General features: G+C 40.0%; 2 protein-coding genes across 2 annotated transcripts; one reads left to right on the forward strand and one right to left on the reverse strand.

The window, feature by feature from the left end:
• Window positions 1-1,188: 1,188 nt before the first annotated feature.
• Window positions 1,189-10,908, reverse strand: DGKE (diacylglycerol kinase epsilon). Its single transcript, XM_086624086.1, has 11 exons — window positions 10,451-10,908; window positions 8,595-8,754; window positions 7,957-8,076; window positions 6,894-7,037; window positions 4,533-4,690; window positions 4,171-4,222; window positions 3,908-4,021; window positions 3,337-3,408; window positions 2,693-2,820; window positions 1,700-1,811; window positions 1,189-1,384 (listed from the first exon to the last, which is right to left on the reverse strand). Exons 1-11 carry the CDS (start codon window positions 10,906-10,908, stop codon window positions 1,193-1,195), a joined length of 1,710 nt encoding a protein of 569 aa, XP_086480212.1. The 3' UTR covers window positions 1,189-1,192.
• Window positions 10,909-13,486: 2,578 nt separating this feature from the next.
• C20H17orf67 (chromosome 20 C17orf67 homolog) lies at window positions 13,487-17,066 on the forward strand. Its single transcript, XM_009983104.1, has 3 exons — window positions 13,487-13,541; window positions 14,225-14,325; window positions 16,950-17,066. Exons 1-3 carry the CDS (start codon window positions 13,487-13,489, stop codon window positions 17,064-17,066), a joined length of 273 nt encoding a protein of 90 aa, XP_009981406.1.
• Window positions 17,067-24,347: the final 7,281 nt, after the last annotated feature.

A 24,347-nucleotide genomic window follows, 5' to 3' on the forward strand; every position in this document is an offset into this window, starting at 1 on the left:
CGTGTACTGTTGTATATATTCTCAACCTTTACCACCACCAATCTTTTTCTAGCCCTATATTCATATGGGAAATGAAGTCTCAGGTTCAACAAGGTATCTCTGACGCCCTAAGAGCCAGTCAGAAAACAAATGCTTCCATGCTTTTTTTCCCCCCAATCAAATTATACACATGAATGCCAGGACTTGTTAGCCTCTGGAAACTTAGCTCTCCATCTCCACACTTAAACAGTTAACAGACTGACTGGCTATTATCATTTTCAGGTGATTATGAAGCAAGATCTTTAACAGGCCTTTAAAAAACCACACATTTGCCAATCATCGTTATTTCTTTAAAACCCTCCTGTAAACAGCTAAAAAAGACAGTTCCTTCGTCCAAGTTTTCCTCCAAAAAGCCTCCTCAAGAACTAAGATGTTTGTATTTACAAAAGCTAGAATTAGTCTCTCACTGAACTGAAGCAGAGTCAGTCACAGGATCATTCAGTGCAAGTCACGATACAGTTACTTTGAAGTTGTATCCTGGGTTCTCACAACCTCAGGAGTACTCCATCTATGGCTTACAAAGCCACTGAAAAAGGTCATTCACTAACAGAACATTTCCAGAAACCTTTGGTCCAAAAGCATCTTTCTTGCTACCCACCCTCCCAACAGCCCCCAGACCCTCTGCTCTCCCAGCCAAGCCTACGAGATACGCACTGCACCAGCAGGTGCAGTGGAAAGTATTTGTCCTGCTCCCAGCCAGGAGCAGGCTGTTGTCAGAAAATCAGCCCACATCCGACTTGTCCTGTTTTTCTGTTCTGGAACTGTTCTGGGGAAGAGGGCAGGCGGAAGCAGGACAAATTTACAGCTGTTCCCCTATCCAAGGGTATCAAACCTTTTGCATACTATACTGTGTATGTGCAGAAGATGTGATTCCACAGCAAGGAAGGGCTGCAGCATGTGTCTGTTTCCGGCCGTTAGAGTAACCAACTCCTCCGGCTAGAAAGGCTGGGCAACACCACCAATCTAAAAGGCAAAAGAGTTGTGGTAATTCAGCTGTGAAAGTTTTCATGAACATGAAAGCATGGCTTATTCCTCAGCTCTAGCTCATTTGCAAGCATGAACCTTTCGGTATAAACCTTAGTCTAGATTAGGTGTTCTTGGTGTTTTTAACGAGCTGAAGTTCATCACTGTATTACGTGAAATTCCACAAAATCTATACATCTTCATCCGTCTGTTCTCTCACGTGGTCTTGCTCAGACATGCTGGAAGCTTCATCATCTGTTTGTTCACCCGAGTGATACAACATCAGTGCATGTGTCTTATGAGTTATGGTAACAGTGCAGGGCCCCTGAGCCCACGGCTCTCCATCCACCTGCATCGGCATCTTTGAGCTCTTCAAGATCAGCTAGTGGTAAATAGAAGAACACACAATCATGGCAGTTGAAAGCAGCTCTGAAGATACTTTTCACAACTACAACACACTGATGCTGCACGTTTTCAGCCTGGCCAGAGAGAAACCTAGTATATCATCAGTTGCACTCGTAGGCCATCAACTACCGCAACAGAGGACTGTGAATTAGGACATAATTAATTTCTACTAAGAGAAACATCTACCTCAACCACAAACTGCAACTTCAGATCAGACAGTTGAGTGCTTGAAATTCTATACTGTGTGTTACAAAAAAAAATATTAGGGAAATAGGTTCCAAACACCACTTACCCTCACTGTATGCGCCTGCCCTAGGCGAACAGGATTCGCGAGTTTCACCTGAATCTGTGCACAGTGGAAAGAACCATGAACGCCAACAACTTCCAGAAGTCCATCATCATGTCTATGAATTAAGAAGGGAGACTCTTTAGAGTGATGCTCATGAGCTCTAGAACACCTGTGCAAATATTGCAGACAAATGTTACTCTACAAATATGTTGAAACTATCTATTTGTGCTGGACAACAAATCACACTGAATGGCAAGGGAAGCCACACGAAAACACGAGTACGGAGCGATACGCCAGCTGGTGCACCCTAGCTAGCTTCTGGAAGTTACGGATATATGACTTCCCAAGACTCATAGTGCATATTTAAGGTCTACAGTGGATTTCTCTTTTATAAATTTGTACAGTTTTCTGTCTTTTCAGTTATTAATCTACAGGAAAATCTTTTAATGCCTTAATTTTTTAAATTTTGGTAAAGATCTTGCCCAAAATATTATCCAGGATCATAAGCCTTGTAACAGAACGATATTTATATACATGGCTTTTGAAGAAGGAAGTCACAAGAAGAAATAACTGATGTACTCACCTATTCTCCTCTTTAATATTGCTCCAGCCATCTTACTCAAGCATAGGAGTCAACTTTTTGCCTTCCTTTGTTATTATTTTATATTTTAACCTCTATTAAGACATGTTCTTTTATATTCTGAAATTGACATATCTTCTACTTTTTGAAGGCTACCTTTATTTTTAATAGCCTCTTCAATGCTATTGCTTAATCATCTCAGATATTTTGAGAAGATCTTAAAAAAACCTGATGTGTGGGATGTACTTGGTTCAAGTCTCTAACATGAGGAAAATAAAAATCTGAGATAGCCTACTGTCACAAAGAATCTTTCTGACTTTCAGACAAGGCTGGCTACATAAGCACAGCCTACTGGAGGGAATTGCTTACATTATAGAACTGTTAAAGGAAAAAGAAGAAAAATATGCACTGTGTACCTTGCCAAGGGATAAGGTTCATCACCCATTCCTTCCCAGAGCCTACAGCCACCTCCCCAATATCCAATATTCAGGACAATGATGCCTTCTAAATTGGGCAACTCGATTCTCTCACCATCCAACTCTAGCTTTAAAAGACAAACAGAAGTTAATTACTGTGGATCAAATTCAGTACTTCAACATAAGCTAGTTGTTCTCCTTACGCATTTAATAAGCTTTCACTTGAAGAAAAACTGGCCCTGTACAAATAGAATGTGTTTTCTTTTCATACTTTAAAAAAAGGACTTCTGTTCTCACAAGATATCCTAAGCTGTAATAAATTTCTGTTAATAGAGAAAACAAAAAGGAACCCTCACTTATGTAAGTCTCTGGTGCTAAGGCAAATTTTATCTGAATATCAGTACTTGAACTCATAGAATTGAGTCAAAGCCAGAAAAAAATCTAGGAATTTTCAGTAAGCTCAAAGATATGAATTCCATGAAGTAAGCTGCAGACAGCAAAAGGAACATTGAAAATACTCCAAGTCCAGAGCCATCCTTATACAAATACCATATAGATGTAAACAGCTTTTCCTCTTTTCTATCACAAGGTAAGTTTTTACACTCTACTGATTGTCCAGAGAATAAGCAAGTTAAACAACTTACCTCAACCTTTTTGTTAAGATCTTTACATTCTTGTACTAAGCAGTCTTTGGTTCCATAAAAAAAATAAACAGCCTATAAACCAAACAATTAACAGGGAGAACAGAAAACACTGTTAGAAAAAAAACAACACATATGAAGACTATTTGAAATATTCATGTATAGTTACGGTTTTGCAAACCTTATCTAAAATTAATATGTTAACATCTTTGCACATCTTTCAACTAAGCTTTCTTCATGAGATAGGCTACAACTCGCACAAGAAGCTTGCTTTCCACTTTAAAAGGAAATAGGCAATGTCCTTAATCCATAAAGTTTCAGAGCAAATGAGACATTCTAAACAAAAATTGAACAAACAGCATATTCTGTAAGCAAGCAAGGAGAGGCAAGGCAGAACACTTGTGATTAGGCTGGAAACATGTTTTACCTGTGGAATTCCCTTCCCAAGGAAAATGAGTTCAAGCTCTTAAAACAGCGTGAAAGGAAGTAAAGGAGTAAAGCAATGTAAAGCAAAAAAAAAGCCTCAAGTCAAGTTCACAACTACAAGGAGAAAATGTCACTTTACCAAACACACCTTATTAATAATTCTGCTGGAAAACAGGGAGGGAGTCTTCTCACGATGAGCATGAAAATTTAAAGCCATGAGAGCATCAGGTCCTATAGAAAAGTAGTTGTTCATTGTGAATACCTGCAAGACAGAACTTCAGTTATGGTCTTATTAAATATCATTATTAGGATTTAAAACTCACAGTGTTTAGTAATAAGTAGGTAACCCAAAAAGTAAGTATAAACATACAGGTATTCCACAGAATCCATATTTATACTTGCAAATGATACCTTTGGTTTCCTTAAGTTGTAGTATCCTTTGTTTGTTACTTGTACCTTCCATCTGAAAAACAACAGCCGTTACTTAGACCCATGACAGACAGACTGTTCTCACTTAGTATCAAAACTGTAGTTCGGAGTCTCATATCTACACTGGAATCAAGTCAAAAGATTCAAATTTAGTTAAACTAAGAAAAAGATAAGCCTCGTAGAACGACCGAATAAAGACTAGTTTTGGACCTCAGTTGTTTTGCAGTTCCCTTGGTTTTGCAGTACCAATACTTGTGTTTCTTTACATATACTGCTGCAACTGGGTATCAGTAGAGCTACAGCAGTATTTGGTTCTATAGATGTATCTTTTCATTGTTACTCACCTGTCTAGTTTGATTCCATCTGCCTCCATGACGTTTCGTAAGATTTGTTCTACAGGGACTTCTCCAGCATAACCTGCACCCCAGCCCAGTGTATTAGACAGGTCATTACCTGTTCCCAGAGGTAAAATTGCAACTTGTGGAATATAACGTTCTTGCCCCTAGGATACAGAAACACTGCACATTAGCTCCTGCTTCAGCACTCATTTTCTCCCTTTCATCCCCAAATGTTCAGGTTAGACAAATATCATTCATCTTAACAGCAGCTTGTTACATAGTTCAGAGCAATAGAGCTGGCAGCATTAGTACAGCACATTTAAATACTTATCCTAGAGATAATGCAAAGAAAGGAAATGTTAAACCGTTGTGAGAAGAAAAGGAGAATAAAAATACAATATGGAAATAATGCATTATTAATACTGAACAGAGTATTCCTTCAAAAGAATGATGCTTTGGATCTAGAAGTGGAAGCCTGAACTTCTCATCCGATGTCCTGATTACATGCTGCTGACTTGCTGCAGCCATGGGAAATTCCTATTACAGCACACACCTCTGGGAAGTGATACGAACACGGAGAGAGACATAACAGCAAGGCTGTACGCCGTAACAAGACACCAAAATGCTCTTACAAGGTTGAAACAACAGATGCACACACACAACTAGAGTATCCAGCCATGGACAGAAATTCACATTACTTGCAATAAGTAGCATTATGGTTACTACTTCGTCAAGAAGAGGTATCAGTCAGGCAACCTGTATTTGAGAGTCAAGATAAACGAAGGGAGCAAATAACCTACTGCTGATAATAAAAAGGCTTTGCTGATAATCTCAACAGTATTTATGTAACTCTACTGACTCGATTTGAATACTTGGAAAGAACAAACCACCCAGTTTTCATCAACTATATTGGCTCTGAGGGACAATATATCAAGTGTCCAAGACCAAGTAACTGTATACTCTGTGCTGGTTTTGGCTGGTTTAGAGTTAATTTTCTTCATAGTAGCTATTACCGGGCTATGTTTTGGATTTATGCTGAAAACTGTTGATAACACAGAGATGTTTTCGTGACTGTGGAGCAGTGCTTACATAGAGTCAAGGCCTCTTATGCTTCTCTCACCACCCCACCACTGGTGGTAAACAAGGAGTTGGGAGGGGAGACAGCTGGGACAGCTGACCTCAACTGAGCAAAGGGATATTCCATACCATATGATGTCATGCTCAGCATGTAAAGCTGAGGGAAGAAGAAAGGAGCATGTTCAGAGCGATGGCGTTTGTCTTCATGATGGAGCCCTGCTTCCCTGGAGATGGCTGAACACCTGCCCGCCGATGGGAAGTGGTGAATGAATTCCTTGTTTTGCTTTGCTTGCACACGCAGCTTTTCCTTTACCTATGAAACTGTCTTTATCTCAACCCAGGAGTTTTCTCGCTTTTATTCCTTTTCTCATCCCCTTGGGGGGAGTGAGCGAGCAGCTGTGTGGTGCTTAGTTGCCAGCTGGGGTTAAACCACAACACACTCATATTCATTAACCTTTCCAGTTACACTTTACTGCATTTCTACTTTATCAGTACATAAATATTTTCAAAGAAGCTCAGTTTGACTATGCATGAAGTTGTAATAATAGCCTTCAACTACAACATTTCATGTATTAACAAGAAAGTTGCGGTGGAGGGGTGGGGGGAAGACACTGATATAAGAAGAGTAACTTTCTTCCTTTCATAACTAGAGAAAACGTTAATTAGGTAAAGCACTAAAGCCCTAGTAATCATTCTTTGTTCTTAATTTTCTCAGGAGTTCTTAGTAGCACCCTGTAAATGGAATATCTTCCATTTCAAATCAACAATAAACATACAGCTTATTTTTTCCTTCTCTACTTGCTGTTAATAGGTGAGGCTGCAGACTGAGAGATTCTTTAGAATCTATGATAAGGAGCAGAGCAAATTACTGCACTTATTTGTGCACTAGCAATATAACCAGTGTAGCCAGCAAAATTATGAGGTTATTAAAAAAGATTGAGCACATTAGCCATTATTAGCAACACCATTTACAATAAAATAAATCTGTTTAGAGGAAGAGGAAAGAACAACGCATAAAATAATCTGCACCTTGTTCTTTTCTTGTTTTACAGAAAATAATGACTTTAAATATAATTTAAAATCTAAAGCTTTTATGCTTTTCCTGAACTACAGGGACTCATAACAAGCTGCATTCCCCACCTCCTGCAATATGAACAATTCTGCAAATATTTCTCTGCAGGCTTATTCAGGCAGGTGAAAACAATAAATGCAGGTAAGACATTAGGTAGCACTTTAGCAGCTCCCAAACTCGCTTCACCGTAAGACATCTTTTAAATTAAAACACAATACCTTTATCTTCATTTCATCAATTGCATCCAGGACCCAGCCTACTGTGCCATCCCCACCACAGACAAGAACCCTGACAGCGTTGCAAGGCAGCAAGGTACAAAGTTGGAGTGCTTTAGCAGGTGCAATTTTGCTTAGATCAAAAACCTAGAAGAACGGAAAATACGGCGTTCCGTAAGTTCACAGAACATGACTCAGGATTTGCCTCACACATAAACAACTTCAGGAAGTTCATTCTAATGCAAGACTAAGATTCTGCATTTAAAATGTTACATCAGAAAATGAGCTGTCTTGACTTTTATGAGCAGGATTTGGTTTCTCAAATTCACAATAGAGCTTCAGCTCCTTTACTAGGAATAAATGCCTCTGATAAACCGAGATGACAGAGTCCTAAGAAACGTCTGTATCTGGAGGCATTATGCTGAATTCTGTAAAGTTGAAAGAACTTCAGATAAAGTTATTTTAAATACTCAGCATACAAAGAGGTTTATTCTTTAAAGCCTCATTGGGATGCATTTAAAACAAACACATACTGATTTCTATTAGGCAGTATTCTAAGGCTGGGTTTTGAACTTCAAAGGAAAAGTATTAAGGTGCAGCCAGGAAATCCAAGGAACAACTAACCACCTTATGTCAACATCCTGTGCCATCCCAGTGGATTTTAAGGGGAAAGCGATAGCACAAAGCAGCAACTGTAAACACTGACATTTTCACAAGTAAAGTGAGGATTTAAACAAAGACAGGCTTCAAATTAAGATCTACATACTTCATTTTCTAAAAACTGCACAGTTTAAAGAGCCAGATATTTGTCATTAACAGAATTACTTCATGTGTTACTATAAATCGCAGATCAGACCAGTAGTAAAACCATAACAAACTGGGAGGTGGAAGGAGCCTCTGCACTTTTGGTCTCTCTCTATAAAGCCATTCTTTCTAAAAGAAGAAACTGCATAAATTTGTTTCCTTTACTGATCTTCCACAAGATCCTACTGCATTGTGGAAGCAAAGTGATGTTTATTCTCATGTAGACTTTTATTTTATTATAGTGGTTTTTCACTGTAAATACCTGAACGGGGTTCAGCAGAATTTTAAATTCTCCTAGTAAAGTTTCACCCATGTTGTTTCCACTACGAGTGTTAGCCAGTATGATTACTGGCATCCAGTGTTTTCTGCAGTAAGGTACTACCTGCAAAAGCGTAAAAGTCAGTCAGTCACACAAATCCTGCATGTCTGAAATGTTTAAAGCCTTGCTCCAAAACCTGTCCCCTGTAAGGGTGGAAATGAGGAAGTTACCAGTTAGTCTGAAGCAGTCAAAACAGAAACAAATAGTTCTGACACACAAATGTTGAAGATTTCTGTTCTACAGTGCCTAGGACAACAAATACTACAATGTTATGAACACAGAAGCAGAAAAATCACAAAACATTCAAGGAAACAAGGTACCCAAATCTCAGTGTTGTTTTGGTGTAACAAAATCCAAATGTCTGCTCTTGCTTCAGCTGCCATATTACTGACAAACACGTCCAAATTAACTCTGCAAGTTAATTAACATATAATAAGTACTCTGCAAGTACTTCATATACGTTGAAATGTTTATGTGATAGTTATTAACGTGACAAAGTACTGAGTCCAAGTTTTAATGTGTGGGGTCTTTTTTAGCTTTTTAAAAATACATTCTAAACCCAAGAAGCAGTAGACAATTACCTTTTCATAATTGGTTCTTTTGTCTTTACGCATCTGGTTGATTGTAGACAAGTAGTACGGTGGAATAATTAAGTCTCTGAATTCTCCAAATGTACACTCCTCAATCTTCAAACAATCCATCATGCATTCATCATGTACAGTGTACTGACACCACACACATCTGGAAAAAAGACCAAAAAACCATGAAACCAATCCTCAAACAACAGGAACATTGATTTTCCTCATTTATTTTAGATAGACTAATTTTCTGAAAAGTACTTATGTTTACATGCATCTTATAAGTAATATTTAAAGCACGTTGCAGAGATAACCATGCATTCCCTAGAAGTTTACATCACTATGTATTGGTGACAGAAAATTACTAACTTGGTCATGCGCTTGCAAGTCCAGAAAAGTATGTGAATTCTGGGGGAAAAAAACCTCAGCAGTTTTAAATTAATTCCATTCTTTTTAATGGCAGAACCAGGTGCTATAAATATCCTCTTGCATTGTCTGCAATATGAACAGTGACACTGAAAGCTTGTAAGCAAATCTCAACTCTTATCCATCCTTAAAGAGTACAGACAAAACACTAGAGTTTAATTGAATAAAGTGTTACTAAGAATATTAATTAATACATTTCTTAAGATTGATAATACCCCTTTGAGTCTGAAACCTGAAATGTTACACAGTACTGTACAAGGCTGGTGGGATTTTGTGACGCAAACCTGCTCAGCTTTTTGACCTATTCTAAAAGCTGTCCTGGAAAACAGACCAGAACAAGAGGAAATACTGCAAAATCCACTGCCAGCCTCTGCAGAATGCTAATCCTCGTTTGCTACATCCAAAGCCTTGGTTTAAGCAGCTGTGAAAGCTATTTTTGGAGTCCTTCTGACTAATCCAGCACACAACTAGAGTAGCAATGTCACTTGCTCTGCACTGTGACTTTCGTCTTTTTCTCTTCTTCCTTCCCTCTGTGCCTCCAAAATCCTCTCCTTCCCTCATCTCCTATGCATTCTTTCTCTCAAGGTTTTGTTTCTGGTAGTATGTTCATTTACCCTGTAATTTTGCTTTCTCACCAAGCAACTTGACAGTATCACATAGAAGCAAAGCAAAAGCTGGCAGAAATATATGCTGGAAAGGCGATTTCCTTTGAGAAGGCTAAAGTAACACACTGCACCCAGGACCTGGACCACAAGCACTGTGTTTTGGCGTAACATGCTACTACGTATCATGCCGACAACTTTGCAAGCAGCCTTACTGACAACAGTGCAAGCCCATTCCTTGAATTTAATTCCTTAAAATTTTTTATCACTTTTACCCACAAACTTAATTATATTACAGCAGCTTTTAAAATTTCCCATTAGCTTTTTTCGAGCATCCTCAACAACGAACAATATAAGCCAGCTATAGGATGGTTGTCTGTTCTAGTCACACTGAGCAGATGCCAATTTTACAGAGATACACACACATTTTGGTGCTCTGAATTGTGAGCTGTGCCACCCAAATGGCTCAGACCATCACTGTACAAATGACAAGTGCATTAGAATCTTCTTAAGGTCATCCCCTAAACTATAAACTCTCCTGGACGTGGAGAGCGTTTTACGTGTAACTACACAGCAGCTCGCACATCATGCTGGAGTAACGTGAGCAGGAACACGTGGACGTGACATGCAATGCCATACTCTCAACCTATGACTCAAATTACCCACAAGCATCCACTTTAAGTTCTTTGAAGTTGTTTTTTTTTTTTAACAGTTCCATATCTGACTATTGCAGGATATCCTTCAGGTAATGTGTTCCAATAACCCTGCGGAAAATACAACACTGATATGGCATCATACTTTCTCACACAAAGCCAAATTCTCTTGCAGTACCTGTAGTCACAGAGCTTGGGCTGTGTGCCGCACTGTTGCTTGCAAATCATACAGCAGCTGCAGAGCGGGACGTTGCCTCGGATCCAGTGGTGTGGCATAGAGCTGTGGGCTCCACCGTTGCTCCGCATCATAATTTCCTTGCAGAGGAAAAGCTGGTCAGCCTTTTTGAGGCATCCTTCGCTGACTCGCAGCCCGCAGCAGTTGCAGAAAGCGCCCTGGAGGATGTGCTGAGCGCAGACACAGCAGTAGGACGGCTGCCCGAAGAGGTCCGTGTAGTGCCAGTCATGCTTGCTCTTGCGGAAGATGTCCCGGATCAACACCTGCCGCCGGGACCGCTGGAAGCTGCACCACACGGTGATCAGCACCGGCAGGATGATGGCGCACAGAGTCCAGAACACCAAGCTCCAGTCTGCGAGGACCGAGGAAGAAGTGCTGCTCCCGCTCTCCGTCCCTTCCATCCCTGGCAGCTCGGTCTCACCGGCCTGACCCTTCACACCAGCGGGCAGACGGCGGGGCGAGCGGGCCAACGGCCCCCTAGTTCGAGAAGCCAACGCTCAGCTTCGAGAAACATCTTTTAATCCCTTATTAGAGCTAAGCACGTGTTTGCCCCGCATCCGACCGACCACCCAGCGGACGGATGTCAGCGCCCGCCCGGGCCTAACGCAAGGCCGGCGCCCGGCCCGGCCCTTCCCTCGCCCGCTCCCCCCGGGCGCCAGGAGGCAGCCGCCGCTCGGCTCCCGCTGCCCCGAACGCCACTCGGGCCCCTCTGCCGGGGCGGGGGACCGGGACCCTCGCCCCGCTCCGCTGCCCCGCTGGGGGCCGCCGCCGCCCTCTCCCCGCGCCCGCTGCCTCCTCCGCCGCGCGGCCGGGGCTCCTGGCGGCGGCTCCCCGCTGCCGCCCGCGCTGGGCCGAGGGGCCGCCGCACCGCGGGAGGAGGCGAGCGGCGGCCGCCGGGGATGCGCGGGGCGGCGGAAGCGGAAGCGGCGGCGGGCGGTTGCCGGGAGACGGGCGCCGCCCGGAAACGGGGGGCGGGATTGTCGCCCATTTCTCGCGACTCCGGGTTTATCGCCAGAGGCTTCCGACAGCCGCGACAGCGGCCCCAATCCAGCTCCAGCGGGATGGGAGCTCGCTGCGCTGGGCTGGCCTCGGGCTCAATCATCGCACTGTTTGCTCCTTTGTTACTCCAACCGTAAATGCTTCCTTCTCCCGACAATTTCGTAGAATCACAGAATGGTTTGGGTTGGAAGGGACCTCAGAGATCATCCAATTCCAACCCCCCTGCCATGGGCAGGGACACCCGCCACTACACCAGGTGGCCCAAAGCCTCATCCAACCTGGCCTTGAACACTGCCAGGGATGGGGCATCCACGACTTCTCTGGGCAACTTGTTCCAGTGCCTCACCACCCTCAGGGTGAAAAATTTCTTCCTTATATCTAATCTAAACCTGCCCTCTTTCAGTTTAAAGCCATTGCCCCTTGTCCTATCATTCTGTCCTTACAGGTTACACTGTTTTCCCTGTAGCAGCTCTAAAAATAAATAGTTGGTGCTACTAGAAACTACAGGGTTTTGCACTTTCAAAGCAGTATCTTGAACAAGCACATAAATCCACACAGTATACATAACGTTTCTTGCATTTTAGGTTGTCGGTATCTTAGAACATGCTGAAAAATGCCAACGCTCCACAGCTTGACAAGACTCAGGTTTGCAAGAGAAGTCCTGTAACGGGATGTCAGAACCACGGAACATCCCAGCCCCTGAACTGCTTCATTTCCATCATCTGCTTTGACTCTGGCCAAGCCCTCACACCTACAGCACTCTCCGTTTTAGCCCACGATTCTGTTAGATTTTTATAAATCCATAAATAATTGTGCAAGCAGCTGAGCTAATCCAGCCTGGCTAGCTAGGGAGACGTGTCTCACCGGTGTTTTCCAAAGTTAAGGACACCCTGAAGGTGTCCGTCTGAGGGGCCATTCGCAGAGTCTCTCTCTGACCTGCTGTTTGATTTCTTGAACCTTTCTGCATCTTAATGTTTTTGAGACCCACGGCTCTCTGCCAGGTTCCACTGAAACCGGCTGGCCTGTGCTGACATGGTAGCACAGGCAGGATAAACACCACTTCTCTAGGAAACAAAAAGGCACAAAGAGAAGGGCTGCTCGGAGCCAGGCTGGCAAATCCCCGGTGAATCCCAGTGGTGCAGGATGTGCTGCACCTTTCCCTCGCAAGGGAAGCACTAACTACTCGCGTCCCTCGTGACTCTGACTACCTATTTCATATGCTACATTCAAAGGGGCACATTTCTTTTTCTACAAATTGGTGATGCTGGTGCCATACGTCCAGCACAGTGCTGCTCAGGAGAGGTCTGGATGGTCACATTTCTCAAGGCAGGAACTGGCTCTTTGCAATGACGTTTGTTAAACCTACATTCTTTCTTCATGCTATGTTTATTAATAAGACATTTATAATCCTGTTTCTTACTAACTTGTCCTGAAAAGAAGAATTATGTGAGTTTTCATTTGTATGGTTCTATTAATTTGATAAAAATCTCTCTGATGTGTTTTTCGGCAGTGATAACTTGGCTTTGCTAGAGTTAAACCACATTAACATGTTCTTCTGTGCTGGACTAAAGTTAGAGACAATTTTTGCGGCTGCCTTTGAGATTAACGTTCAGGAATGGGCAATTGTTTCCTTTAAAACAATCATTTATCTGAGGCACCCAAAACCATTGCTTGCTATGCTAAATGTAAGGTCATGTGTTTTGTTTCCACAAATTTAAAATAACCAGTGTAACTCTGAAGCCTGAAGTGGAAAAAAGGTCCTTTATTTTCTTTCCCTCAGGAACAGAGTTATGCTGAGAATGTGTGAGCAGATAATAGCCATATTCAAAACTTCATGCCAGATGTCTTCAAAATCATACTATCACTCAAATCAGCTAAAGCATAAACAAACATTTGTGACTGACGTAGCTACTTCAAATAGGCTAATGCCTCAGTCAGCGTTACTCATTTTGGGACAGACTGAGAGAAAGCAGTATCAAAATGAAGAGGTTACTTGTGTTTGTCTTCTTTTTGGTCCTGATGACCACTTTCACAGGTAGGAGTTTATACAAAACAAACTTGCACATGTATGTAGAGCTGCAGAGCATATTATAATAGTATTAGCCCTTCAGCCTTGTATTTTATTATCTTCATATTGCATTTTTAATATTTAACTGTTATTTTTATATTGCAGGCTTTACTGATTTGATTTTTAATGATCATGCTATTGTATTAGATATTTTACTCTCTGCATTACCACATTGTACTCATTTATCATAAAATCAAAAAGTTTAATTTTACAAGCTTACTATTTTAACTATTATTTTACCAAGGTCCTGCAAGCTAATGTTCAATGCGATCTCTCCTTTGCAACAAAAGTCTAACTCATTACTTTGAAAAATAATCCTAAAAAGTAAAGCAACAAAGAAAAGAACAAATAATTGGAAGAAATGTCAGTGTTTAGATCGTGCTGTTATATTTTATCATCTTATAAAGTAACATGAATATATGTAGGGTTTGCTTCATAGTGGTAGAACTATAGAAAGTACAAGTATAAAAATGGTTTAAAATTCCACTTATATCTCCTGGAATGCAATATCCCCTGGGAAGGGGCTGTAATGAAAGAACACTTTGTATATAAACAAAAATCAGATTTGGAGACATTTCATTTTACAACAGACAGATAAAATATTAACTTTTTAGTAATTTCAAGACTAATTTCTGCTTTTCTGTCTTTAGACGCTTCACCAATTTTGACTGAAAAAGATGCCAAACAGATTCTGAGAACTCGTCGTGAAGACAGACCACGGAAAGCTGGCTTCCCTGATGAGCCAATGAGGGTGAATTATTGTATTTATTTTTAAATTACATTAACTAAAAAAAACCCCAAAGCCAACCCCATGAAACATTTGTGCTTAGTATTAAATTTCTATAGATTTAACTCCAAGCAATACATTATGAATATCACCCTTTTAGGCAGCTGAGTTCTTTCGTGAAATAGTAAAAAAACCCTTTACATTCTTTCAATCACTGTTAAGTCGCATTCTGTAAGCGCTGAATATTGCTCAGGAAATGTATACTTGCAGAACGTGGAAATTATTTATCATGGTTCAAAAATGTCGATTAAATTATTGAGAAGAAAGTGGCTTTTCATTTATAAAAATGTGGATTTCATCAGGTTGTTCCTGAAAAACTAAATAACAGGAAACGTCTTCTGCTTACAGTACATTCTGCACTCAAGGCAGAAAGGAGATGTAGGTGTCAGTGGTCAGCGTGGAGATTGAGGTAGTTCTGAACTAGCTTTTAAAAAATCACTTACTTTTCATTCACTTATTTACAAATGCTACAGATAAGACAGTTTGTTACAATATTCCAGAAGTTTTTAATTGCTAGCTTAATGCAGCAGCAGCATTGTTTTTGCATGCAATATGTACCTTCAGTTATTTTTAAACAATATTCCAACAAAAGAAAAAGATTTAAAGAGCCTTCTGTTTTACTTCCTTTGACAAGATGTGACATATAATTCTACACTTCAAGAGGTACTTAGGTATTTTAAAATTACTGCCTATTTCTTTCCAAAGTAAATAAACTGTGCTAAAATTACATGGTTCTGAAGAGGCAAAACCCGCAGAAGCTAGAAAGCACACAATACACGGCGCATGTATGACCAACACAGGAGGCTCAGGCTGAAAGGTGCTGAACACTTCCAAATTCTGTAGGACACGCGGAGTGCTACGTACCTTGCAGGATCGAGCTCGGTGCGCGCCAGGCTTGTGGAGACAGCTCGTGGTTTTTCCCTTTCCAGTGGTTATTGTATAGCAGCCAAAGAGAATCCACCCGGCTGTCCTGGGTGGCTGGGCACACACTGCTCCCCGCGTACACCCTTCTTCGTCAAGTGTGACGGCCACAACAGACCAAAGCTGTCACAAGAGTGCTGCACCGTGCTCGTTAACAATCTTGTACAGTGATGACTGCACAACAGAGCCCAAAACCAGAAGGCACGGGCTTCACTGCTGCCCACAACGTTCAGCATTGGCTTGATTTCTACGCTGTTGTTCAATGAGCTTTGTAGTTTTTGAAAATTAATGGGAAGACAGTTCCCATCTATGCTTAGGCTTAATATACTACCATGATTATATAATATGTGATGTAAATACAACATCTCAAATACAAAATAAATAAAACTGTAGAGAAGTCGGATTGAGCTAAATCATACATTACAGGAAGTTACATGCACACACACAACACTCTTAGTCATATGGTGCACTTTTAGGTAGTCCTACAGGGAGCAGGGAGCTGGACTCGATGATCCTTACGGGTCCCTTCCAACTCGAGATATTCAATGATTCTAGGTGGGGTGTAACAGGAGCTAGGGCTAGAGAAGTGTTTGTTTACTAACCTCTGCTGCTGTCATTGACACTTTCCATCCTACCACGATTAGCAGCAAACACTTGTTTGGAAATTCCAATTTTCTTTTTATTTCTTTGTTGTTCTTTGATGTTTTTTTTTTCCTTACAGCAATGCTGGCTTTCTGTAAGAAAACCCAAACATAAGAGTATTTGTTTTTCTCACTAAATGTCAAGGTTTTCAGTAGAAAAGAAAATATCTCCTGATAAAAAAAGCTATTCTCCCCTGCCATGTGGAACATGGAGATTTTCCCTTGTGCATGGCTGCTGTATCCCTGCACACCAGCTCAAGGAGAAAAACTGATTTTGTATGGATTCTTTGTAGCAGAGTGAAATGAATGCTGGGATGAACCCACCTCTATTCATTTATTTTAAGCAAAAGCTGTTTGTACTAGGCCAGATCATGCTGAGCTGGGGAATTTGATTTGCAATTCTTTGTGACACCGTTTGATTTCCACAGCGCTGTTTCAGTCAAAAAGCCAGTTGCAGGCAGCGAGATCTGCCATCTTCGATTGTTTAAAAAACGTCATTTACATCATCAATATGTTTTAATCTTACTTTGACTGAGACCCTGCTTTTTATCACGCGGCATCTTCTCAGTCATGTAGTCCTGTTCTCTGCACGTTGATAATGCAGCCTCACCCCGGGACGGGAGCCGAGCCTCCCTGTGCTGTGAGGACAGAAAGCACAGTAAAAGGCAGGATACTAATGCTTCCTGCTGGCACCCAGCGTACCAACCCTCTGGTCAGCACAAAGACCAGAGAGCTGGATGACAGCAGGAGTAGTTGGCCAGTGCAAACGGTTTACGCGACAGATTCCATTCCTACAATGCCTACTGTGCAAAGTAATGGGGGTATAATTGGAAAAAAATGTATCTAGGGTTCAGAAAGCTTATAAACCCACATGCACTGTGACTAACTTTTTAAAAGTAAGTTTTATTCCTGATGGAGGTGAAATTGTTGCTCTTATATAAGCTGTAAAATTCTCCTGGTTCATTGGCCTGACATTAACAGTTGAGTGATTACATAATTAAATTACTTTTTCTTTTCTTTGAATAGGAGTATATGCTTTACCTCCAGCGCTTGGAGCAGAGATCAGAAGAACAGTTCCTTGAACACTGGCTGAATCCACATTGCTTCCCACACTGCAACAGGGATTTAGTGCATCCAGTCTAATGGTTTTGCCTACCCTGCAATCGGTATATATGTTTCTTTTACAGCGCATATTTCTTTCTTCATCATAAAAGGCAGAGCCACAAACTGGAAGAGAAGAGAATAAACAATGGCTGGAGAAAGTATCTTGTGCTGAAAATTATCTGGCAACAGAGCACAGGCAGGGAAACTAAGTGTCCTAGGCACCCACTGTGTCACTGTAGCTCTGTTCATTAACATAATATTTCATTAACATAAAACATTTGGTTACACATTTCTCTGCTATATGGATATAAATTGGTGACTGCACAACATTCTTCTTAAATGTTGCTTCAGATTGCTCCTGTTTCTTTCCTGCATGCTTGTGCTCCTTTTCCTACTCCTCTATTTAAGTCTTGTACTTGTCCACTTAGCTCTCAGTAGGACTATGGCAGGATTAAACTCATAGTTGTCGTCCTTGAGATATTTAAGATGCAATCTGACCTGCTAGGAGTTGAGCCGCTTCTGCAGTACTCAGCTGTAATAATTTGCTAGCTGCTGATTTTTTAAATGGAATTCACTATTTAGTACACATGCTAGTAAACATTAACATAGAACATTTTCACAAAGCTTGCAGGAATTATTAGTTCTGTTTATGATTTTCAGCATCAGTGTAATAGACAGCATCATTTGCTTTATCGGAAATGTTTATCATACGCATCAGAGAGTTCAACGGGAAAATACACTCCAGAGCACAGCTCACAAACCAGGCACAGCTCACAAGTCAGTCGGTGACAAAATTACACATCCCAATAGTACTTCATGCATATTAGGTTTGTAATATGTGTTTTACATGCAGCTATATCAATTTATCACTACATTAAAAAATGTGATGTTTTGAGGTAAGGAACGTATAGGATTGTAAAACATAAGTATTAATCATAAACTCTTCCAATTAGCCAATAGCTGTTAGTGGTGTCAAAAAAGGAACATATACCCACATCCGTCTATTTTTATGACATGAAAAGCCTTCCTACTTACATTCTTTAAACAAACATGAAATTTGTCAACTGGGATAAATTTGAATCATCACCATAACAGTGATGTTATATCACTCACAGTTAATTTTTTAACATAGAAGTTGCAGATTAGCTCCATACTTTCAAAAGCATTTAAGCAGTAGAATACAGAGATGGTGTCTGTCAGGGCTGATCTGTTTCAAAAGGCAGAAAGTTCGTCTGCTTAAAATTCTGCTATTTGTACCTGTATATATCTAAATACTTTTGAAAATCTGGATGTTGAGGTAGACTTCAATGGAGCTGTGTTAATCCACAATAAGCCAAAGGTCTGAAACTTATTTGAAACCAAAAACATAAAATTCCCAAACCTTAGCCCTAGGAGGTAAGTTGGCAGTTTTCAAAAAATCTTCCAGCTGAGACACAGCTGGCTCACTTCTATCCTGCTCACAGGCTGTTGTGAAGAATTAATGTTAAAAAAAAGTGCTTAAATGATTTGAAGCCCTTTGTATTTTTTTTTTTTTTCCCCTGCAGATCTCTTCATGAGCACTGAAGAGGATATATACTATGATTGTGTTGAGGAGGACAAGATTATTCCTGCATTGGCTACATGCTCACTGTAGAGCTGAACCTCTTTGCAACACAGTGCACTCCTAGTGATACAGCACAACTTCCAACTACAAATGGCTAGATATGTTATAGACCACCATATATTTTCTACCAGTAATGACTGCATACATGAATAAATAAATCAAGGGCTTCCACCAGTTTCTGAGGTACGGGCAAGAGTAAATCACTGATTTATCCTAGAGTATGCTTTTTAAGGGTACAACTTTAGGCTGTCTGAAGCAAAAGGAACTAAGAGGGAGAGGTCCATAGAAAATTGGAGAATATAAACATGAAGACAAGGCCAGCTTTCTGAACTTTGGTGGAATCCTTAATTACAGTTTTGTAGGTTAAATAACAATATTGTAGGAAGATACAACATTTATGCAACACTAACCTATGTTTAATTGCCTGATGAGCATTTCATGTATTGTTTCATAATAAAAGCTTGATTCAAATCCATTTTCAGATTATTTTGTTACCTTACTATACCCAAACTATATGCTAACATAAATTACTGGAAGTGATTCTCAATATTGTGAGAGAACTTTCTAGGATCAGCAGCTGGGAAGCACTATGTTGTAGTCTAATAATTTTGTAGTTTCTCTACACAACTTTTCCCTTTCTTTTATAAGTCTGCCAGGACAGGCACACGTACCCAGCCATCCCTTTTCTGCCTGTGTGCCTTTGTAACTTATGCCTTGGTCTAGAACAACTTATACAGACAGATGGAGAACTTACAATATCTGCAAAACAACATGAAAAATGTCTTGATGGCTCTTAGGTGACTGTTGCAATCTGTAATGGCAATAGAATCAGTTATGAACAGACGAAAGTAACTTTCAGAGTTCCTCTCTGCAGTCACACTAAGAGCCTGAGGACTGGTAACAAAATAAAAAACAATTTTATGAACATACAAAAGGTAATTACTGCTGCAACAAAGCACTTGGTAAGCTGAAATAGGTAACATTCCCCTATACTTTCCTTCCAGTAAAAGAGCTCTCCTAGATGACTCCAAGGAAATAATTTAAATCTCAAAGCATCAAAGGCTTGCTTTCCCCTACTGTCAAGATGAAATCATAGATTAAATCTAGGAGTGTAAAAAAGTATAATCAGGCTGCTATTGTGTGCTTCATTCATAATACGCTCAATACATAGATCTCAATTTCCATATCTCCATTGAAGTTAAAGTCATTAAGTGAAATCCTGACTCTGTTTTCTCTTGTGCAGTGAAAAATTCATGCTGATTCCAATTGCCAAGTTTTACCCAGTGAAAGTTGATTTAAGTACTTCTTTGAAATAAAAGAACTCCTATTTAGTTATATTCAGCCATGAGTTAGATAAGTAGTAAGGTTAAATAGTAGCTTCTGGATCTACCTCAGTAACACTGAGCTAATCTTAATGCAAACATGTGGAATAGAGATGGTTTATTTTTTTTCAAGTTTGCTTTTCCACATTAAGGTTGAAGGATCTCATATAGGCATCTCCAAAGAAAGGTATTATGTCTAATTTACAAGGAGAAAGGTGGAGTATGTCCAGGTGTCTGTTCCATGCTTTCTCCCACTTCATAAAAGAAAAAAATTTGAAATAGTGTTAATAGTCTTTATAGCCCACATGTTCACCTAGCCAACGGGCAAAAGAGCCAGTCCATGTTTGCGCTCAGATTCAATTCAAAACCGTTACCAGTGTTTCTAGAATTCCAGCATTTAAGCTTCTTTACAAAAATAAACTCTTTCTTAAAAGTAGCTGCTCTTCTTTTCTGTGGTAGAACTGACCATTGAAGTACCTCCTGCTCCATCAAGACAAGAAAAACAGCAGATATCATACAAGAAAGTTTGAAACATAAAGAATAAAGGGAGAAAAAAGTGTAAAGAAAAAGAGAGGGAACAGAAAATTATGAGGGTAAAGAAGAAAAACCTAGACTGTAGCCTATCAGTGCCTCTGTAATCCTATGATCATGAAGAACATACCCCAGATATTTCTTTTTAAGACATTCAGCATAGGAGCTGGATTTAAGAAGCCGAGTCCTCCATTCATACAAATTAAACAGAGAAACACCCTTCAACCTACCTGAGAGACAGTCAAAGAGGAGGAGGCCATCACAGCACAGGAGACTTTCAGAGGTTTGCTCAGTACTGGCAAACACTGCAGTCATGAGTGTGACCACTTTAGACTATTGCCACAGACACAGCAACCCCTCATCCACCTTCCTGTACACTTCTGTATGTCCACAGAATATACAGTTTTACATGTAATCCAGTGGACTAATAAAAGAATAAGATCTTAGGGTCAGGTATAAATAAACTAACTCAAGCATTTATTATGACTTTGCAGTGAAAAAACTTGTACATAATTAGCATAAAAGGTTAACACTGCAAAAACATCATGCTTGGTTAGAGCTATAGAAATTATGTCATTAAGGTTTTTCCAGAGTCCTGCAGTGTGGCTGCTCTACTGTGGTTTTATTCTCTTCCTTTACACAGATCTTTCCTTCAAAGCCATGTTGTGCTTGAAATCATCTAAAGTTGAACTAGATCAAGTGTGTTCAAGGACGAGTTTGAGTTTCATTTTTGTCCATCTGTAAAATCTCAGAGAAAAATGCTAGACTTTTATACATGCATGCAAACCATTAGCTTTCCTACTGGGTGAAGATTTATGATAATCTATAGGACATTAAGTAATTAGAATTTGCATGTGAAAGCCATGAGAGGGCTTAATATAATGCAAATAGGAAGGACGTGTTCTGAAAGTTGTATCCTGAAGATGGGAAAGCTGGCAAAATATTTGATTTCCAAATGCTTTTACAGAAAATGATTAGAACAGACGTGGGGAAATCTTTTGTCTATGAAAGAGATGAACGTATCATTAGCTTTAATTGCTGACTTGTTTTATATTCCACGTCGGCTAACTTTGCCTTTTCTCATCTGAAAAGCTGCCCACTAGATGCCACTGTTTCTGCATATAAAAAGCATCACAGCCCTCAATGGCCGTTTGACTCAAAATACTGTATTACTCTTTCTCCTCCCCTTGTTTTTCACTTGTTTTCTTAAAATGTTCAGCTCAAATGATTGAAATAAAAAGTCACCTCTAAACTGTGAAAAAAAAAAAACAGCTACTTTTAGCAAATGGCTGATTTTTTTCCCCCTTTGGATCCAAGATTGCTGTGAATGCAGATGTTAGTGCGGTGCCTGCCTGGTTATGTGGGTGCACTCAGTTATGCCATAGAAAGAAATGGCTGAAAGTTTCTACACAGCACATTGTAGTGGCTTGTGACATTTTATTGTCTGTCATTCAAACACAGATCCTAAGAAAGGATTTTGTATGTTTGCAGAAGCTCTTCCCTCTCAGAGTAGGTCCCACTTGATCTGTCTTCAGTAACCCCAAAATGTAACCTGCAGGCTAACTGGTAAAAGCATCACTCTTCACAGCGTGACATTATCTTACTATATTCATTATCTTTAGCAGCTTGGGGGACTATGTGTTAGCTGCTGTACAAACCTGTGCTGAAAAGGCAGACTGGAATGGGTACTGGGCCTGAAATGTAGTACTCCTCTATAAAGAGTAGATGAATAATATCAACTTTAATTCAAATATGCAACAACTCGGGGAAAAGAGACAAAGGCTGCGATTTTTGAAAGCATCAACTTCTTTCGCAAGGTCAAGACTGAAAGATTTTATCACAGCCAGGTAAATACTATATGAAGTAGTTACACTACTGCTACTAAGCAATTTGGCAGTTCGACTAACTGGCTATTTCTATCAGACTGCCTTACCTTTCGTCCACTAAAGTACTTATTTTAAAGTACTTATATTTAAAGTACTTAAAGGAGAACGTGCACTAAAAGTACTTTTTTACTAATACTGGAATTTCCAGAAACGTCACTAAACCCAAGTCCATCGTTTGCTTTATTTGAAATTCACTTTCACAGCGGTGAAGGTAACAGACAATGCAAAATTAAACTTACCAGTTTGCAGTTTAGATGATACAATATTTGTCTGCTTCTCATGGAGGCTAAACAGTTGAGCATACTCTTCTATTCATGACGACAGTGCTGCTTCTCTGGAGTATTTCTGAAAAGTGAACATGAAAGAGAGACAAAGCAGATACCTATAACAGTCTGAAATTAAATAACATGTATGGAAATGTTTCCCTGCAGTACTTTGGGTCTTTTTTTTTGCAATAGTTACAGCCTTGTTTTGAATGTCAGAATTTTGTCTTTAATGAAGACTTCTGTTACTCCGTCTTAGTGAATGAATGAACGCATAAATAACTTCTGAACTGGTGCAGTGAAATTGGATTGATTGAATGTGATCACTGCAGTAGGAATCTAGCTTAGATTCTCAGTAAAAACTTATTTTTTCATGACTAAAGAGATCAGAGGGGACTTTAGAAGTTTATCTGAGCCTTTTATGGTCTACAAAGAGTAGAAAATCTTGTGAGAACTATGTGTCTTGAGATTTCTGGTATGTGATTAGAAATGCTGAGCGATCTGTCTCCTTTCTGGCATTTTAATCCTTTTTCAGGTCTGGGGGTAAAGATGTGTACTAAAATGAAAAACAATAAAAAGCAGAAAAAGTTCAATGAACTACGAGCTAATACAGCTATCCTTATTCTTTCAAACAGGCATGTCCAGCCCAGTGCGGGCTCAACACGAAACCAAAAGCTTGGAGCACTAGTATTATTCCAAATCTCAAGCTCATCTTGGTACTTCCTGTGTTTTTTTTTTTCAGGATATTTCAGTAAGTGATGATCAGTTAAGTACAATTTTTTTCCAAATTTGGGGGGATTTGGATCTAAAGATCCACTTAGGCATCTGTCTTTTTTGCACAGTGTATATAACACAAGCATCATATACATAATTTTACATACCTGAGTGAGCCAACCTTAAATATAGGTGACCTTAGACCAAAGACAAGGTGGGGCAGAATATTGTTTCATTTTGAATTTTTCAGAATAAAGAGCAACTATTGTGTGGCTTCAAAAAATGAATTCAGCAAAACGCTCCAAATGTTCAGAATGTAAGTGGCTTAGAGATTTGCTCTTGAACTCTTTTCGTGTGACTCAAATGCGCCTATAAAACCGAGACTAGAATCCAGTTCACAAAACACCTGGATTATCAGATCCACAGCACTTCTACTGTCCAGACACCAACAGAGTGCAATATTCCACATAATGCAATCAGGATGTACTTCTATATAGTTCCTATACACTGTATAGGATTAGTTCCAACATCAGTACTAAACTCCAAGTAGATGAGCAAAATTATTCATACACATAATTATTTGCAGAATAAGAGCCTATCCTAATTATTTAAGATATATAGTTCTATTTACCCAGTTCAACCAGCAGATTGCTCACGTTTTGGTGGGCCAGTCTTACTTTTGGCCAAAACCAGGCCTAACAGACAAAGCTTGACTACTCTGAGTGTTATCACAGCCTCTATCAATCAGCTAGAGGCACAGCTTAAACTATGCCCTGCAGAATGATGGGTTTGCCCCTCTCTGGTTGGGAGACAATGGGCCAAGCAATGTCCATAAGATGACTATAAGAGAGCTCACCTGCCTCACAGGGATCCGAGGTGTGATCAGTCATGGGGGATTAAAATAAACAGGGTTTGCTGCATACCTGCACAGAAAAAAAAAGCCAAATATAAAAGCAAGTCTTAGCAGTAATAGGAATGGATCAACTGTAAATAAAGCATTC

This window comes from Tauraco erythrolophus, chromosome 20 (genome assembly GCF_009769465.1).
Source record: "Tauraco erythrolophus isolate bTauEry1 chromosome 20, bTauEry1.pri, whole genome shotgun sequence".
NCBI lineage: Eukaryota > Metazoa > Chordata > Aves > Musophagiformes > Musophagidae > Tauraco > Tauraco erythrolophus.

Coding starts and splice junctions, on each gene's coding strand:
- DGKE (XM_086624086.1), bottom strand. CDS start 10,908: ATGGAAGGGACGGAGAGCGGGAGCAGCACTTCTTCCTCGGTCCTCGCA. Junction 7,038..7,956: donor TTCTGCTGAACCCCGTTCAG/GTATTTACAGTG, acceptor CCGTTCTTCTAG/GTTTTTGATCTAAGCAAAAT. Junction 3,409..3,907: donor CCAGCAGAATTATTAATAAG/GTGTGTTTGGTA, acceptor TTTGGTTTATAG/GCTGTTTATTTTTTTTATGG.
- C20H17orf67 (XM_009983104.1), top strand. CDS start 13,487: ATGAAGAGGTTACTTGTGTTTGTCTTCTTTTTGGTCCTGATGACCACT. Junction 13,542..14,224: donor CCTGATGACCACTTTCACAG/GTAGGAGTTTAT, acceptor TTCTGTCTTTAG/ACGCTTCACCAATTTTGACT. Junction 14,326..16,949: donor TCCCTGATGAGCCAATGAGG/GTGAATTATTGT, acceptor TTCTTTGAATAG/GAGTATATGCTTTACCTCCA.